The following is a 17,072-nucleotide window of genomic DNA, read 5'->3' on the forward strand; positions in this document are numbered from 1 at the left end:
TCAACTGCCATATGTCCCACATATAACACCTGCTTATTTCGATGGCAGAATGTTTCATATGCCAGAATATGAGCACAGTCCCTCAGAAAGTTTAATTTTTTTTTTTTTTTTTTTTGCGGTACGCGGGCCTCTCACTGTCGTGGCCCCTCCCATTGCGGAGCACAGGCTCCGGACGCGCAGGCTCAGCGGCCATGGCTCACGGGCCCAGCGGCTCCGCGGCATGTGGGATCTTCCCGGGCCGGGGCACGATCCTGTGTCTCCTGCATCGGCAGGCGGACTCTCAACCACTGCGCCACCAGGGAAGCCCAGAAAGTTTAATTTTTATCCCTAAAGAGAAACATTCCTTTCCTCCAAGGAGAAACAAAGTTTTATTTGTACATCTTGGTACCTAATTCACACAGCATGCGATTCACACAAAGTGCACAATTCAGTGATTTTTAGCACATTCACAGAGTTGCACCTCCATTACCACGATCAACTCTACACTTTCATCTCCCCCCAAAAACCCCCAAACTCATTAGCAGTCACTCCCACTTGCCCCCAAACCCCCCAGCCCTAGGCAACCACTAATCTACTTTCTCCATATAGAGATTTGACTATTCTGGACATTTCAAACAAATGAAATCATACAATATGTGGCTTTTCACGCTCGGCTTCTTTCACTTAATATTTATCCATGTTGTAGCAAGTGACTGTACTTAATCTCTTTTTAATTGCCAAATAATATTCCATTGTATGGATATGCCACAGTTTGTTTATTCATTTATTATTGGATGGGCAGTTGACTTGTTTTGATTTCTGGCTGTTATGAATAATGCTGCTATGAACATCTGTTTACAAGGTGTTGCGTGGACATATTTTCATTTCTCTAATACTAAAGAGTGGAATTACTGGATCATATGGTAACTCTATGTTTAACCATTTGAGGAACTGCCAAACTGTTTTTCCAAGCAGTTGTACCACTTTATATTTCCACCTGCAGTTTATGAGGGCTCCAATTTCTCCACATCTTCACCAGCACTTGTTATTATTTTTTCACAGTAGCTATCCTGGTGACTTTGAAGTGGTATCTCATTGTAGGTTTGATTTGTATTTCCCTGATAGCTAATGTACGTTAAGCATCTTTTCATGTGCTTATTGGCCTTTTGTATGTCTTCTTTGGAGAACTGTTAATTGCGATCCTTTGTCCATTTATTTTAATTGGGTTCTTTGACTTTTTCTTGAATACAGTAGTTCTTTACCTATTCTAAGTACAAGTTCTTCTCTCACTTGGTATATGATTTGCAAACATTTTTTCTCATTCTATGGGTTGTCTTTTGCCTTCTTGAGGTATTCTTGGAAGCACAGAAGTTTTTAATCATGATGATACCCAATTTATCTATTGTTTTTCTTTCAGTGCTTGTGCTTTTGGTGTCATTTATTTAAGAAAACACTGCCTAATCCAAGGTCATAAAGATTTACACCTATGATTTCATCTAAAAGTTTTATAGTGTTTGCTCTCATATTTAGGTATTTGGTCCATTTTGAGATAATTTTTATATGTGCTGTGAGGTAGGGAGTCCAACTTTATTCTTTTGTATGTGGATATCCAGTTGTTTCAGCACAATTTGATGAAAAGATTATTTTCCTCAATTGAATTGTCCTAGTACCTTTTTCAAAAGTCAATTGACTGTAAACATGAGTTATTTCTGGACTCTCAATCTATTCCTATTTTACACTTTTTCTTAGAATTGTTTTCTTAATATTACTTTTGCTTCATTCATTGATATTGTATACAAATACAATCAATTTTTGAATATTAATACTGTATCATGCAACTTTGCTGATCTCATGTATTAGTTCTAATGTTTTCTTAGAGTATTCCTTTGAATTTTCTTTGTATAACATTAGAGATAGTTTTACATCTTCCTTTCTAATCTGGATGTCCTTTACTTCATTTTCTTGCCTAATTGCCCAGCTATACCCTCTAGTACAAGTTGAATGGAAATGGCAAGAGTATACATCCTTGTCTTGTTTCTGATTTTAGGGGGGAATCCTTCAGTCTTTCATCATTAACTATGATACTAGCTATGGTTTTTTCATAGATGCCCTTTATCAGGTTGAAGAATTCCCTTCTATTCCTAGTTTGTTGAGTGTTTTTATCATAAAAGTGTGTTGGATTTGTTAATGCTTTTCCTGTGCCTAATGAGGTGACCATGTGGATTTTGATTTAGTCTTACCTATTTCCTTCTCCAAACATTAAAAGAAAGCTATAAGAAATGTCACTTTCTAAATGAATCATCATTTTACAAAAAGGCATAAAATAGTATTATTGCAAAGCTTTGGTGATCTAAAAGCATCCAACTGAATCCGTTAGAAAAATAAAGCTGCATGAAGAAATTTTTTTCTTACTAAAAAGATAAAACTTCATCTGCTAATTATCGGAAAATATATTCTTGTAAGAAAAAAGTTGCATAATAAATTAACAAGTAGTATAATCATTGTCACTTTTACATACACATGAAAAAATACATGATAGAATTATTAAAGTTCCCTGGTAATTACTGGCATCTCTTGTTCCAAATGTTTTCATATTAAAATAGAGATTTATATTTCAAAAACACCATTGTATTGACTTAATCAAAACATATCATGCTTTATGTTTTAAAATATCACATTAGCAAGCATGTTTGTGGCCTAAAAGTTCAGAGCTGTGTTGGCTGGGAAGATAAAAACAAAATATAATTCTCAATTACGGTTTGATTGTGCTCTGTGTAGTATACATAATGCCCTCTGCTTTAATTCGCTCCAGTATTGGTCCATAGATCTCCTTTGAAAAGGGCCCCATCAGGCCTTTAGCTTGAATTTCACCTAGAAGAAAATAAATTTGTAGTTACCATTTTAAAGGTGGTATGAAAGGTTAACTTCTACAGCAAGAGTCTCCATACAGCAGTAAACTGTGAGTCAACAAGTTGTTGGAGGCCTAGGGATTTTTCAAAATAGCAGCTTAAATGTCCCCTACTAAATTATTACTTTGGGACTTCCCTGGTGGTCCAGTGGGTAAGACTCCGCGTTCCCCATTCAGGGGACCTGGGTTCGATCCCTGGTCGGGGAGCTAGATCCCACATGCATGCCGCAACTAGTAGTTCGCATGCTGCAACTAAGAAGTCCACATGCCACAACTAAGAGCCCACATGCCGCAATGAAGATCCTGTGTGCCACAACTAAGACCCGGCGCAGCCAAAATAAATACATAAATATTTTTTTAAATTATTACTTAATCAACACTGTAAGAAAAAGCAGTTAATTGAAAGCACAGCTGGAGTTAGGGACAGAGTCTGAATTTATACACTTAACTGCATTAACTACCAAATCAGAGAATAAAGTCTAGTAAGAAAGTAAAGTCAACCTAACGGGTCTGCTTTATTTGCTGATGTCATTTTTTAAAAAGCATGAGACCAACAGAATGAAATTAAAACCAGTCTGGTTATTTGGGCACTGGCATCTGTTAGGGTGGCTGAAAGAGTAAGTCTGGGCACTTTCCTTAAAGACTATGATGCCCTCATCCCTCATCACTTCTTCACTCTGGTTCCTCAATAACTAAGTAGGTGGTTTAATTTTTTTTTCTTTTTTTTTTTGCGGTACGCGGGCCTCTCACTGCTGTGGCCTCTCCCGTTGCGGAGCACAGGCTCCGGACGCGCAGGCTCAGCGGCCATGGCTCACGGGCCCAGCCACTCCGCGGCATGTGGGATCTTCCCGGACCAGGGCACGAACCCGTGTCCCCTGCATCGGCAGGCAGACTCTCAACCACTGCATCACCAGGGAAGCCCTAGGTGGTTTAGCTAATATGATACTGTACGTTTTTTCCCCATTATTTCCCATTTATGTTTTGATGTTTTTTACTCCCCTCACACCTTCACAGGGGCCAAATGGGGTGTCATATTCAGAGCTGATGCTTATTGAATGCAAACATCATCTTAAGGGGAGAGTGGAGAGTTGAAATTTGAATTCATTTAGTTCAAAATATATATTTGGTATTGATAGTATGTTGAGACATGAGGATTAATAAAATGTGGCCTATATTTTTGAAGATCTGGAAATGAATACCCTCTGCTATTTCAGTGTTACCCCAAAAATACAAAAAAGTAAGGAAAGAAAAGAAGGCAGTTAACATTCCCTGGGGAACCCCTCTATGTGGTAGGAGCTTTATGTATTATTTCACTTTAGTGTCACAACAACCCTACGAATTAGTCATGACAATCCCCACTTTAAAGATGAAGGAACTCTGACTTAGAGATGCTAAGTAACTTGCACCCCATCACTCAGTCATCTTGCGACTGAGCTGGGACAGAAATCAGGTCTAACTCCAAAGCCAAGGTTTTTTATTCATCACAAGGTGATCTCCCAGTCAGCCAGCCCTTACATCTTCTGAACTGGCTCACTTTTAGTGAAAGCTAGTGTCATACTCAAGACTAATTATTTGATATCCAGGTCCTGAATGACTTGGAGATAATATGGAGACAAACTTGGTCCCCCAGGGAAAGAACTTACCATCAAGTAACATCTTGGCTGCCATAGCAGTGGGTAACCCCACAGTTTTAGCCATAGCTGAAAAACCATTGACATCCCCGTAAACCACAAGATCAATAGTTTTATTTTCTAAATGTCCAGAAGGATGTCTGATTCCAAAGTTGTCTCTCATCACAATCATATCTTTCTCTCCAGGGCCTTGAAATAAATAAACATACAGTTTAAAATGTCACTATCATTACAACTCCAGTATCGTACTTCATCCCCCTGCGCCTGCCCTTCTGCTCTCGTTTCCCCTCCCATTATGTATATCCTTAAACAATTATGTATACTGCTTTTTAGCCCAAAGACCAAATTAAAAATTCAAGGAAATGGTAACTCTAACCAGGTTCCTCTGTCTAGGTGGGTATCACTATAACCTGGTTACAGACACGAGGGTGCTGCTGTAGAGGCCGTCCCTGCTTCTCCCCAAAACGCTCCTTCAGCATTTTCCTTAATGTGTCAAAAATTAAAAGTAAAACTAATGATTTTTTCCTTTGCCATATTACCCAAGTTCACTCTTACTTAATAGTTCTCTTATTCTCCCCTCTGGAAAAATAGTCCGCGTGTTCCTTCCCCATTCCCACTGTGTAGCTCCCGCCCTTCAGTCTAATTCACTGGTTCTTATGATTCCTCTGCTGGGATGTTTAGCCAATAGCCCACAGCCTACCATAGGAAAGCTTCATGGCCAAATGCTTGGAGAGTGCATCCACGAGAGACTCTGCCCGAGGGACTTGTTCATCCCCAAGCAAGCCCAACCTGAGAAGCACGAGAGATGGCTGCATTAGTTCAAGTCCTATACATATGCTCAGTTGGGAAGCAGAAGGGAACGCTCACTGGATTTTATCTTGAAAGGGCAGAATCACAAGACGACAGTTCAAGTTATAGGACTCTCAAGTTATTGTAAAATAATAATAATGAGAGTAATGTTTTAACCTTTAGAATCATCCCCAGACTCTCCCAGGAGTGTTGCCTGGAGCTAGACCTGATGCACTGTAAGTACACACTGTTGCAAAGCCTTTCATGAGATTAACTTACAGGTTAGTTCTCCCACATGAAGGATACCAGCAGAATGGGCCACAGCCACATGAATAAGTGTTGTAAAGTAGTTAAAGGAAGACTGGGAGAATGTCCTACAGGAGAGAAAAAATATCCCACCTTTCTCAGGAACTGAGTAGTGAAGCTGCTCAAAAATAAGTATTTCCCAAGTTATAATTGCCATTGAATTTCTCGCTTTACCTACTTTTCATCCCCACATGAACATGGTACGTGGTAATCTCTGTACAACAGGCCAACATTAGAGCAGCAAATTAATCAAAGACAATGTAAAATATTTGCTTCTATCTTGACTTTTCTTTGACTAGAAAGCACTAAGTAATCATTGATCCAGTATTTTGCTCTAGGTTGACTGGTGGGTACCTACCATTCAACAGCCTCCAGCTGGGTATTGTCTCCTTCTAGTTTCTTAAAGACAGCTTCCTTAAGCACATCACACTTGGAGGAGGGTGAAATTCCCACTAGATCACAGAGGAGTTCTTTCTGGTTAGAAAAACAAAGATACAAATTCTAAGCTCCAAATAAAATAAAAAATGAGTTGAGAAATTATCCTATTAAGACATTGGACCTCAAAAGAACCTCAAATTTTAAATTAGAAATAATTAGAAATAGTAAATTGTGGCACACACATGTGCATACACACATCTGCACACCCACACATCAATAAATGGGTATTTCAGAATGATATTTCAGCAATAAAAGAGTCATGACACCAAATCAATACCAAAAAGGGGATACCATATTTACCATCACATTGACTACCTTTGCAGGTCCTCTCTATCACCTTATCCCTCATTATCCCTCACCGTCTAGAAGTCAATTTTGGCCAGGATAGAGTGAAAGGGGCTTATTGCTGTGGTTGCTAGTAGCAACTAGAGTTCTTTTGTAGGTTCAAGAAATGAGGAAAATTGTGCAGATAATAAAATCTCAAAGGACGAGCACTTAAACAGTGGTCATAGCTTTTTCTAATTTCTAAACAAGACTTTTTCCAGGCTCCCAAGGAAAATGTTATGCTCTAGATTAAGGATCAACAAACTAGTTCACGGGCCAAATTGAGCTCACCACCCGGTTTTGTAAATAAAAAGTTTTATTGGAACATAGCCATGCTCATTTGTTTACGAGCAGTCTGAACTGAGTAGCCTGACAGAGACCACATGACCCATAAAAGCCTAAAAAATTTACAATCTGGTCTTTTACCAAAAAAAAAAAACGTTTGCCAGCCCCTGTTCTAGACTGTAGCTACCAAGAGAAGGGGACCAGCCCCAAGAATGCCTGCACCAGCCTTCCCATCAAACTGCCTCAATGTCAGATTCACTATGGGTATTTATTCACTCCTGTCCAACAAGTAAGTTTATGAAATCTGAAACTTAGATTGAAAAGACTCTCAGATACACAAAAGAACTGAATTTAAAAGCAACTGGTGGGCTTCCCTGGTGGCTCAGTGGTTGAGAATCTGCCTGCCAATGCAGGGGACACGGGTTCGAGCCCTGGTCTGGGAGGATCCCACGTGCCGCGGAGCAACTAGGCCCGTGAGCCACAACTACTGAGCCTGCGCGTCTGGAGCTTGTGCTCCGCAACAAGAGAGGCCGCGACAGTGAGAGGCCCGCGCACCGAGATGAAGAGTGGCCCCCGCTCACCGCAACTGGAGAAAGCTCTCGCACAGAAACGAAGACCCAACACAGCCAAAAATAATTAATTAATTAATTAATTTTTTTTAAAAAAGCAACTGGCTAACCAGAATACCCAAGATCCAAGTTTCTTTGGGACACTTAATGGGATTAGCAGTATTGATTCTTTTCTCTTTGTGATAAATTTCTAGCATTTCTATTGGAATATGGGCACATTAATTTAAGTTGAATGACCAGCTGGTAACAAGTTAATTCCTGGCAGTTAGTGGAAGCTCTAGATTTTAATACAACACAGATATGGGCATAAACTCAGTAATTAAAAACTCAGATTACGCATGGTTACAAATGGTCAAATAAAGGAACGAATGGGATTCGGGCGTTGGGAATCTAGTTCTGCGATACCAGCCGGAGCTCTCCTGCTTTCTCAGTTTCAGGAGGCCCAAGCTTAACTCCTGTCATGGGGTCACCACTCAGACAAGCGGCAGAGCCCAGAGCACAGTGCAGAGAGCAAGCGCATCTCTGCTCAGGGCTGAGGGAGCAATCAAGTGGTAGAAGTTGCAGCAGGAAACGGGCCCCGAGAGTCAGCCTCCGTGTGCTCTCCATCCTCCCCAAACAATGAAGTGTGGAAAGGGGGGCTTTGGGGCTAGGACTTAACTTCCTGCACATAAGTCACAGAATGGGTTCTTTGCTGGTCCAAACCCACGTTCAAACCTGACCATTTCAGAAGGCATTTCTTTTTTTTTTTTTTTTTTTTGTGGTACGCGGGCCTCTCACTGTTGTGGCCTCTCCCGTTGCGGAGCACAGGCTCCGGACGCGCAGGCTCAGCGGCCATGGCTCACGGGCCCAGCCGCTCCGTGGCCTGTGGGATCTTCCCGGACCGGGGCACGAACCGGTGTACCCTGCATCGGCAGGCGGACTCTCAACCACTGCGCCACCAGGGAAGCCCTCAGAAGGCATTTCTGAAGAGCAGCAGACAATGTATAATTCCGGAGTCACTCACCCAGGTGAGCGGATTGGCATCAGGTCGAAGGGCAGGAAATGCATCTCTGTTTATAAGACCCAATTTTACAAATCCATTCAAGGCTTTGGCATATCCCTGTAACAAGAGTTATTAAGCAATATATAAAAATTTGTCTTCAAAGAAAAACATGTTTTAATTTCTTGAAAATAAGGACCTATTTTTGTAGTTCATTTAGAAAACAGGCTGAGAATAGCCATTTGTGCTGCTAGTATTGATGCAGTCACCCTCGGGTTCAAACCAAAATCAGCAGCGTCACAACAATTCCACCGGTTTACACAAGAGCCCTTGCAAAACGTGGGTCTTTACTTTTGTTTCTGGGTAACATGCGAGTGGTGTTTTCTGACAGCATAAGGGAAAGTTTCATCTTGTGTTACATGCTCAGGTCAGCAGAACTGTATTTAATAGAATAGTTGTTCTCTCTCTTATAATGGAAGAAGGAGCTTGTAAGAATATCTCCCAACGAAGATAATCCATCCTACTGATTAAGAGCCATTATCCTAACGTATATAAGGAGCAAGGGGGAAAGGCAGGCATCAGAGAGGTATTTCTAAAATGCCATCACGCTGATAGAAATTCCTCACATGTCCTTCATTCTCTACAGGACAGGCAGGTTCTTGGCACTGTTATGTAGAACCCATCCCAATAAACCCCTCCAGCCTGACTCACTAATCATCCTCTCCACCACTCACCATCCTCCAAACAAGCTGCTGTGCTCTTCCAGAGACCTGGGGCTCGGTGCACGCTGCTCCCATGCTTGGAACATGGTAACCCCTCTTTCTCATCTATGAAATGTTTACTTTTCTCTTAAGACCCAGCTCAGCACACATACTGAGCTCCCTAGGTGAGTGGGCACTCCCTTCTTCTCTGTATTCCTGTAGCATTTTGTACATACGCACTTAACACAAACTGTAATTAATTGTCTATTCAGCTGCTGAACGGCAGGCATAGAAAGTATGTGTATGTGTGTCCTTCAACCCCATGTCCTCACCCCATTATCCATCATTCCAATATGCTGAAAGAGAACAAATGACTGGATGAATAGATTCTGAATGAAGATGAAGTGAAGGAGGATCATAATGTATGTTCTCCTGTGAGCAAGTTACACTGGGGGCCGGGAGGGAGGGGGGATTGGAAAGCCAAAATAAGGAGCTTTATAGCCACTGCAACTGAGAGACAGCAGGTGGGGGGAGGAGAAGAAGAAGAAGAAGAGAAGAAGGGCAGGAAATTATTTCAGGAAGCAGTAAAATTATTAAGATATAAAATAGTTCCTGTTGCCACTGGATGTTTCACAGTTTAATGTGTGAATTCTCACACGTCTGAACGGCTGTATTATTCAAACTGTCCAAAGTTACTAATTAAAGAATTAAAATTCATTTGCTCTAACCCAATGTAAATATACTTCAAAGAGGAGAAGCAAAAAAGCAATACCCCGAGCCTGCTTCTAGGATCTGATGAATGCTGGGGGCCCCTTCTTCCAACATCTCAAATACTGAGACATTTCTCAGCTATTTCTTCATCTCAGAAATAATTTTATGGTGACCTCTAGAAATGAATTTATTATGTGTATTCATTTATCAGTAAGTACTTAGCAAAGTGCTGCCACGTGTGAGACTTGTGCTAGGGGCTGAGGCCACAGAGACGAAAAATGCAGTCCCTACCCATGAAGACACTACAGTCCAGGAGAAGGGTCAGATAAGTCCAACAAATAAGGTCTGGCCCATAGTGAGCAAAACCACGACCACTGAGGACTACGACACACTGGGCTATCGCAGGTGCTACGACAGGTAAACGCCGAGCTGTGGGCGCACAAGGAGGGGAACTCACGTAGATGTCGGGGAGGGGAGTCAAGGAGAGGAATTAAGAAAGATCCTGTAAGGTGATACAAGCTGGGTCTGGAAGGACTCAGGTGACAGGCAGGTGCAGGAGAGAAGTCAAGGTCTCCCTGTCATACTTGGGTGACAGGGTCTCATCTCTAACGCTGGAAAGAATCTTCAGGTTACTGAAGGGTTGCTGACATTGCTCAGGACGTGAACTCTGTGACATCTTCCATCCTCTGGGGTTCTGTGGGGATGGCTCTCGTCCATGCACATCCTTGAGAGCTTTAGTTAATTCTTAAATCTCAAAATCCTCTACTTCTGGGTCTATAAGTTTGGCAGGAGCCTAAATCTATTGGAAAAGCCTAACTCCTGAAACCCCTGGGGAAAAGAAACAGAATCAAGAATCTGTCAGATCTGAGGACAGTATGGCTGCAATTCACACTAGAATTTCTGCTGTGCTTGAAGGCTTCTGAAGCATCCATGGTTCCTCGATCTCCTTAGGATGTTGTCACCGACAATTCATTTAATTCCTAGACAACGAGGACATCGCATTCATGAGAGCACAGGTACCGCGGAATCTCACAGGGCATTGAGGTCTGAAATCAGGTCTCTAATTTTTAGAGATCTATGTATTTTAGGTACGCTGGTTGTAGTGGGTTGAGCAGTGTATCCCTCATAACTCACGGCCACTCAGAACCTCAGAGTATGACCTTATGTGGCTCTTTGCAAATATGATTAGTTAAGGACTTCAGTATGCAGCGACCTATATTTGGGCTCCTAAATCCAGTGCCTGATAAGAAGAGGAGAGGACACAGTGATATAAACAAGAGAAGGTGGTATGAGGATGGAGACAAAGAGATGGGACCAGTATGTCTACAAGTTAAAGAACATCAACAGTCGCCAGCAACCACCAGAAGTGAGGCGAGAGTGGCAAGGGACAATTTCTCCCTCGACACCTCCAGAAGGCTTGCCCTGCCCACACTTTGATTTCAGACTGTGACCTCCTGGATAGTGAGAGGATAAATTTCTGTCGTTTTAAGTTTGTAGTAATTTATTATAACCACCCTAGGAAACAATTACACTGATTGTCTTAATCTGGTCACACTTGTAACTACTCTTTTGTGATTACAAAACGTGTGCTGGAATCTCTGCAACGGTGGTGCTTCCTGGGTCCCGCGGCAGCTTCCCTGGTGAGTCAGGCGTGGCTGGCTGCTGGGCAAAAATCAGACCCGCCTCTGTCCCATCACCCACGACGGAAACCCTCCAAGAAAAAGTGGTCCCAGACGCGTGTGCCTGAGTATTCCGCACGAAAGAGGTGCCCAAAATGAAGACCCTGACGCGCCCGGGGCTGGCAATGTGATTTGCGCTCACCAGCACGTGCACCAGCTTGCCGCTCGTGTACAGCGGTCTTGGCGGCCAGAAGGAGCAGCCCCCGCAGCAGCAGCCGGCAGCGGCGACCGGCAGCGCGCAGCGGCCCGCAGAGAGCAGCCCCCTGCCGCGCCCCGAGGCCCCCGCGCGACCGCGATCACTGCAAGGATACCTTGGCGTGGCGGACCACAAGGAAGATCTCCAACACTTGGCTCAGCACTGGCTGGTTCACAATGACGATTGCCCTGGAGCTCTGCGACAGGACCAATGTTTATGGCATGGATCCCCAAGACTTCTGCAGGGATCCCAATCACCCTTCAGTACCTTATCACTATTATGAACCTTTTGGACCTGACGAATGTGCAATGGACCTCTCCCGTGAGTGAGGACGGAAGGGTAGTCATCACCGCTTTATCACAGAGAAATGAGCCTTTAAGGACTGCGCGCGAGGCTTCCCTGGTGGCGCAGTGGTTGAGAGTCCGCCTGCGGATGCAGGGAACACGGGTTCGTGCCCCGGTCCGGGAAGATCCCACATGCCGCGGAGCGGCTGGGCCCGTGAGCCATGGCCGCTGAGCCTGCGCGTCCGGAGCCTGTGCTCCGCAACGAGAAAGAACTGGGCACAGACATTAAATTTTCACTTTTCTCAACCAGACCGGAAACCAGAATCGCTTGCTAGAAGTCATCCTGAGAACAAACCTGTGTTCTGAGGAAAGTGTGTGGCCAGACTGAAATCCCAAGTACCCTCTGTATCAGACTTCGGGCCCCTGAACTTCCTGAGTCACCAGACATGGAAGAGGAACAGAATTGGTCGCAGGGGTAGCTGCACTCCTCAAGAAGTACCATGTACAGCTGCCTCTGAGGCCTGACTACAAAGCAGTGCAGCTGGTTTACAAGGGAAAATTCCAGAACTAATACACCCTAATGAGTGCTGTCCCTTTCAAGAGGGGTGACCTTAGGACCTGAACACTCATTTCAATGATGCTGCCGTGGCTAAAAACATTTTGGATCTCTTTAAGTATTGCCTTTGAAACTGAGACATGAGCAACTCAACATTAGTTGTATTCCTTTGTAGAAATATCACGTTAAGAGTAATTTTTCTATCAGATTATATCCTAACCTGAACCTTTGTCATCTGTTGGACTCTGTGTGGTTTGTAAAAAGCAGCCTTGAAAGTATGGACATGATTTCTGAAGAGTACATCTTTACTAAAACTAAAAATAGAATTACCATATGACCCAGCAATCCCACTCCTGGGCATATACCCAGAGAAAAGACATATGCACCCCAATGTTTATTGTAGCACTATTTACAATAGCCAGGTCATGGAAGCAACCTAAATGCCCATTGACAGACGAATGGATAAAGAAGATGTGGTACCTATATACAATGGAATATAACTCAGCCATCAAAAGGAACAAAACTGGGTCATTTGTAGAGATGTGGATGGACCTAGAGACTGTCATACAGAATGAAGTAAGTCAGAAAGAGAAAAACAAATATCGTGTATTAATACATATATGTGGAATCTAGAAAAATGGTACAGATAAACTGGTTTGCAAGGCAGAAATAGAGACACAGATGTAGAGAACAAACGTATGGACACCAAGGGGGGAAAGCGGGGAGTTAGGGGGGATGAACTGAGAGATTGAGATTGACATGTATACACTAATATGTATAAAATAGATAACTAATAGGAACCTGCTGTATAAAAATAAATAAAATTTTAAAAAAAAGAGTACATCTTTACTGACTTTCAAAAGCAACTGCCCAATATTTATTTATTGAGAGTTTTTTAGTGTGCTCTAGGTCAGTATTTTTATAGATTATGATTATGTGGTAGTTTATCCTTCCTAGTTCTTTAATCCTGAATGATGGTTGGAAAAGGCCCAGAACAGGGAGATGAGTTGCCGTGTTCACAGTACTCATTGTTAGCATGTGATGGTATTTGGCTTGGAAATGTTGCGTTGCATTTTTTGAACCCTCAGGCTTCAAGAACAGCTATGACATTTTCCAAAGTGCAGAAATGCTCCAAATGACAAAATTGAAAACCAAAAACTTTGTCATTCAAACAAAAAAGATACCAACAAGAGAAACTTAAAGACAATTTGCTTTAGTAATAATTGATGTAGGTCACTTCACTTAAGCCCTAGTTTCCTCTTCTGCAGAATGATATCACTGTACCAGAGGACCTCTTAAGTTTCATTCCAGATCTGAAATTCTCTCAACAAGCCTCTCGTTGACCCATGTAAGGACTTTGCACTTGGAATGATGGAGCTCCCACAGTAGCAGGAGCCTTATTTTAGGGGGTCTTTTATATCCCCCTACTACCTATCCCCCTCTTGTGGTTAAAAGCATACCTCCTCCCCAGACCCCATTGGCAGAAATCCATCCCCTGCTTCTCTGGTGCTTTTTGCACCAAAAAGAGTTGGCGGGGGAGAGAATTTTCATGCTTTTCCTTGGTGACAAGAATAAGGAACTGCACTTCTATGAGTTTTTGAGGAGAAGAGAATATAAGGAGATTCCCCATTATACTGCTCATTTATCCTATGAACTATTCAGATTCACTCACTGCAAATCTTACATTATGTTCACTGCCATTCCTTGGTGTTCAGGAGTATAAAGGACTCATTTTACTTAGAACCAAGATCAAACAGTATGATAGATTTTCATTTATGCAAGTAACATTGTTCAAAAATAGCCTTTAAAAAATATACCAATGTTTTCTTTACACATGGCTTAGGAGGCATTAATTTCTCTAATGCCAAATTTGAAGGCGTCAGCAAACATTATGTATGGGGACTGACATTGTTTTACAAAACATGACCTGGTTTGTGATTAAAGAAGCTTTCTCACGTTAAAAAATAAAACCATTTTTTAAAATGTGTACTGGACATTCGTATTTATGGTCCTAGTAGCTACACCCCATTTTGTGGTAAAAACATTTCAGATTCACTTTGGGGAAAGTGACGCTGACTACGTCGTCAGCACTGGGGACATAAACAGGGGCCAAAGCTGATTGGCACCTTTTATTGCACTGACCTCAGGGGCTAATGAGATAAAAACTCGACTTCTGGCTGTGAAGAAGTACTTTTTCTTTCTCGCTGGATTTGAACCTAAGAGGCTGCCACCATCTTGCCATCCCTGTGAAACAGGGGACGCAGCCAATGCTTGAAGGAAGAGCTGAGAGGTGAAGAGAAACTACTACGTGCCAGTGAGGTCACAACCCTCAAACCTCAGTACACCTGAAGCTGACCCTTCACCTGACCCCCCTTCTCCTGAGTCAAAAATTCCCTTTTTGCCCCAGTCACTTTGAGTTGTCTCCTGAAATGGTCAATCAAAAGAGCCCTGAGGGGAGAGCAGCTCGGGGCTCTGTGACCACCTAGAGCAGTGGGATAGCGAGGGTGGGAGGGAGACGCAAGAGGGAGGGAATATGGGGATATATGTATATGTATAACTGATTCACTTTGTTATAAAGCAGAAACTAACACGCCATTGTAAAGCAATTATACTCCAATAAAGATGTTTAAAAAAACCCAATTTTTAAGTAAAATATTTACATATAGAGTAAAAAAAAGAAAGAAAAGAGCCCTGAGAAAAAAGATGCCAATCTGGTTTGTTTTTTTTTGTTTTTTATACATTACAAAATGATCACCATGATAAGTCAATTACCATCTGTCCCCATACAACAATACTACATTATTATTGACTACATTTCATACCCGTGACATGTACATTTCATACCTGACTCATTCATTTTGTAACTGGAAATTTGTACCTCTTAATAGCCCTCACCTATTTCCCCTTCCCTCTGGAAGCTACCTGTTTATTCTGTGTATCTATGACTTTGTTTTTTTCTTTTTTAACATTTGTTCATTTATTTTGTTTTTAAATTCCACATATAAGTGAAATCATATGGTATTTGTCTTTCTCTGACTTATTTCATTTAGCATAACACCCTCCAGGTCCATCCATGTTGTTGCAAATGACAAGAGTTCATTCTTTTTTACAACTGAGTGATATTCCACTGCGTGTGTGTGTGTGTGTGTGTGTGTGTGTGTGTGTATGTATACACCACATCTTCTTTATCCATTTGTCTATTGATGGGCACTTAGCTTGCTTCCTTATCTTGGTTATTGTAAATAGTAAGCATAGGGGTGCCAGTCTGGTTTATCATCTTAATTATTTCAATTATGAAGAAAAATCAAGTGTTCACATCACTTATATCAAAACAGGCAACATGATCATCTCAGATAGAGCCACTTACCTTGTACCTCAGCGTCCCCCGTAATAAAGTGTGAGCAGACGGAATGCCATAAATCTCAGCATATTTGGTACTGTCTCTGTTAGGATAACTTTCCAAATTCAATCCAGGGAAATAGTCCATAGGAGTAACCGAATCCAGGAAGGAGACACCCCCGACCACATTCACAACCTGAGGAACATGGAAAAGGCACACGTGGGGTTAAGAAAGTGCATTCCTCTTTGGATTTACCTGCATTCGTTTCATAAGGAAGAAATCCAGGTTTTACAAGAAAGCAGTAGGGGATTTGAAAAAAAAAATTTAATGAAACTACGCTAATCAACATCCCATATTCAAGCTGTTCTACTAATATCATAATTCACAAGGCCATTGTTCTCCCAAGCTTTAAAATCTGACAAAGCATTTCATTTTTTACTCAGATCTTGTTTCTGATTTTTCCTTGCCCCTGGATGAGATGGCACTGGATTATGTCTCAGTAGAGTTTTGTTTTGTTTTTAAATAAACAATACACTATAAGCAACAGATACTCAAAGTGGCTTCTGTGCTCAAACAGCAATGGCCATGTTCTCACTCTGTTCTTTCTCTTCACTCCCATCCCCCTTCTCGAATGCTCGCTACAGCAGGCACCAGTCTTGCACATCCATTCACACAGCTAGCATTTACAGACCCCCTGCTATGTGTGTGCCAGGATCACACCTGGGAATAAGGACAGTGATGGATAAGATTCAACTCCTGCCTCCGTGCAATCCTTTGTTCATTGAACAAACCTTTACTTAATGTCTACCAAGACCCAGGAGCTGCACTACAGCAACAATAAAGTGCTGCAGCCTGGACTAGTCAACCAACATGTGTACGTTGGGAAATGGAGTGGGGGAGATGCCCTCTCACAAGGACAATGCAATGAACATACAGTGAAACTTAAAAAAAAAATACTACCTCCTGATCTTACTGCCTCTGAGAAGTTATGTCACCGATTCCCAAGCTCTTCTGATTTCTCAGTAATCCTCGTTCCTACATCTCTCCCCCCATCATACACAATCAAAATGCAGTGAAGCATTTTTTCCCGTTAATTTTGATTAAAGGGCTACATTTTTCTTTCAGTTTGTGAGGTTGATGATCATCCTTGAGATCATGGAAAACATTCTGGAGTAATAAAATCAGGGCTGAGAATCCTAGTGGAACTAGACTTTTTGTCCTGCTTGCACCACTGGAAATAATCTCTGACCACATCTAAAAGCTGCACGAAAAAACACTGCACAAGGGAGCTGGTGACGTACCCTCTTTCCGAGTCTGAGCAATTTGCTCAAAGGAGTCTTCGGCTAAACTTAACGATTCACAGGGTTTATTTGTAGGGAGGTTCTGCGTATGTCTTG

At 42.1% G+C, this 17,072-nt stretch overlaps 1 protein-coding gene and 1 pseudogene across 2 annotated transcripts in view; one reads left to right on the forward strand and one right to left on the reverse strand.

Moving 5' to 3' along the window:
* Positions 1 to 208: 208 nt before the first annotated feature.
* The window catches only part of AASS (aminoadipate-semialdehyde synthase), a 71,021-nt gene continuing 54,157 nt past the window's right edge, over positions 209 to 17,072 (reverse strand). Inside the window, exons 18-23 of one of the 2 annotated variants that reach the window (XM_060020802.1) lie at positions 15,703 to 15,870; positions 8,233 to 8,328; positions 5,972 to 6,087; positions 5,219 to 5,307; positions 4,531 to 4,707; positions 209 to 2,850 (exon numbers count right to left, since the gene is read on the reverse strand). In XM_060020802.1, the coding sequence (XP_059876785.1) occupies positions 2,732 to 2,850; positions 4,531 to 4,707; positions 5,219 to 5,307; positions 5,972 to 6,087; positions 8,233 to 8,328; positions 15,703 to 15,870 (765 nt within the window). In that variant the 3' untranslated portion in view covers positions 209 to 2,731. The remainder of the gene's footprint in view (positions 2,851 to 4,530; positions 4,708 to 5,218; positions 5,308 to 5,971; positions 6,088 to 8,232; positions 8,329 to 15,702; positions 15,871 to 17,072) is intronic. The other variant, XM_060020801.1, reaches the window with a different exon arrangement.
* On the forward strand, positions 8,335 to 15,425 carry LOC132431169 (alpha-N-acetylgalactosaminide alpha-2,6-sialyltransferase 5 pseudogene; annotated as a pseudogene).

Source organism: Delphinus delphis, chromosome 9, assembly GCF_949987515.2.
Source record: "Delphinus delphis chromosome 9, mDelDel1.2, whole genome shotgun sequence".
Taxonomy (NCBI): Eukaryota; Metazoa; Chordata; class Mammalia; order Artiodactyla; family Delphinidae; genus Delphinus; species Delphinus delphis.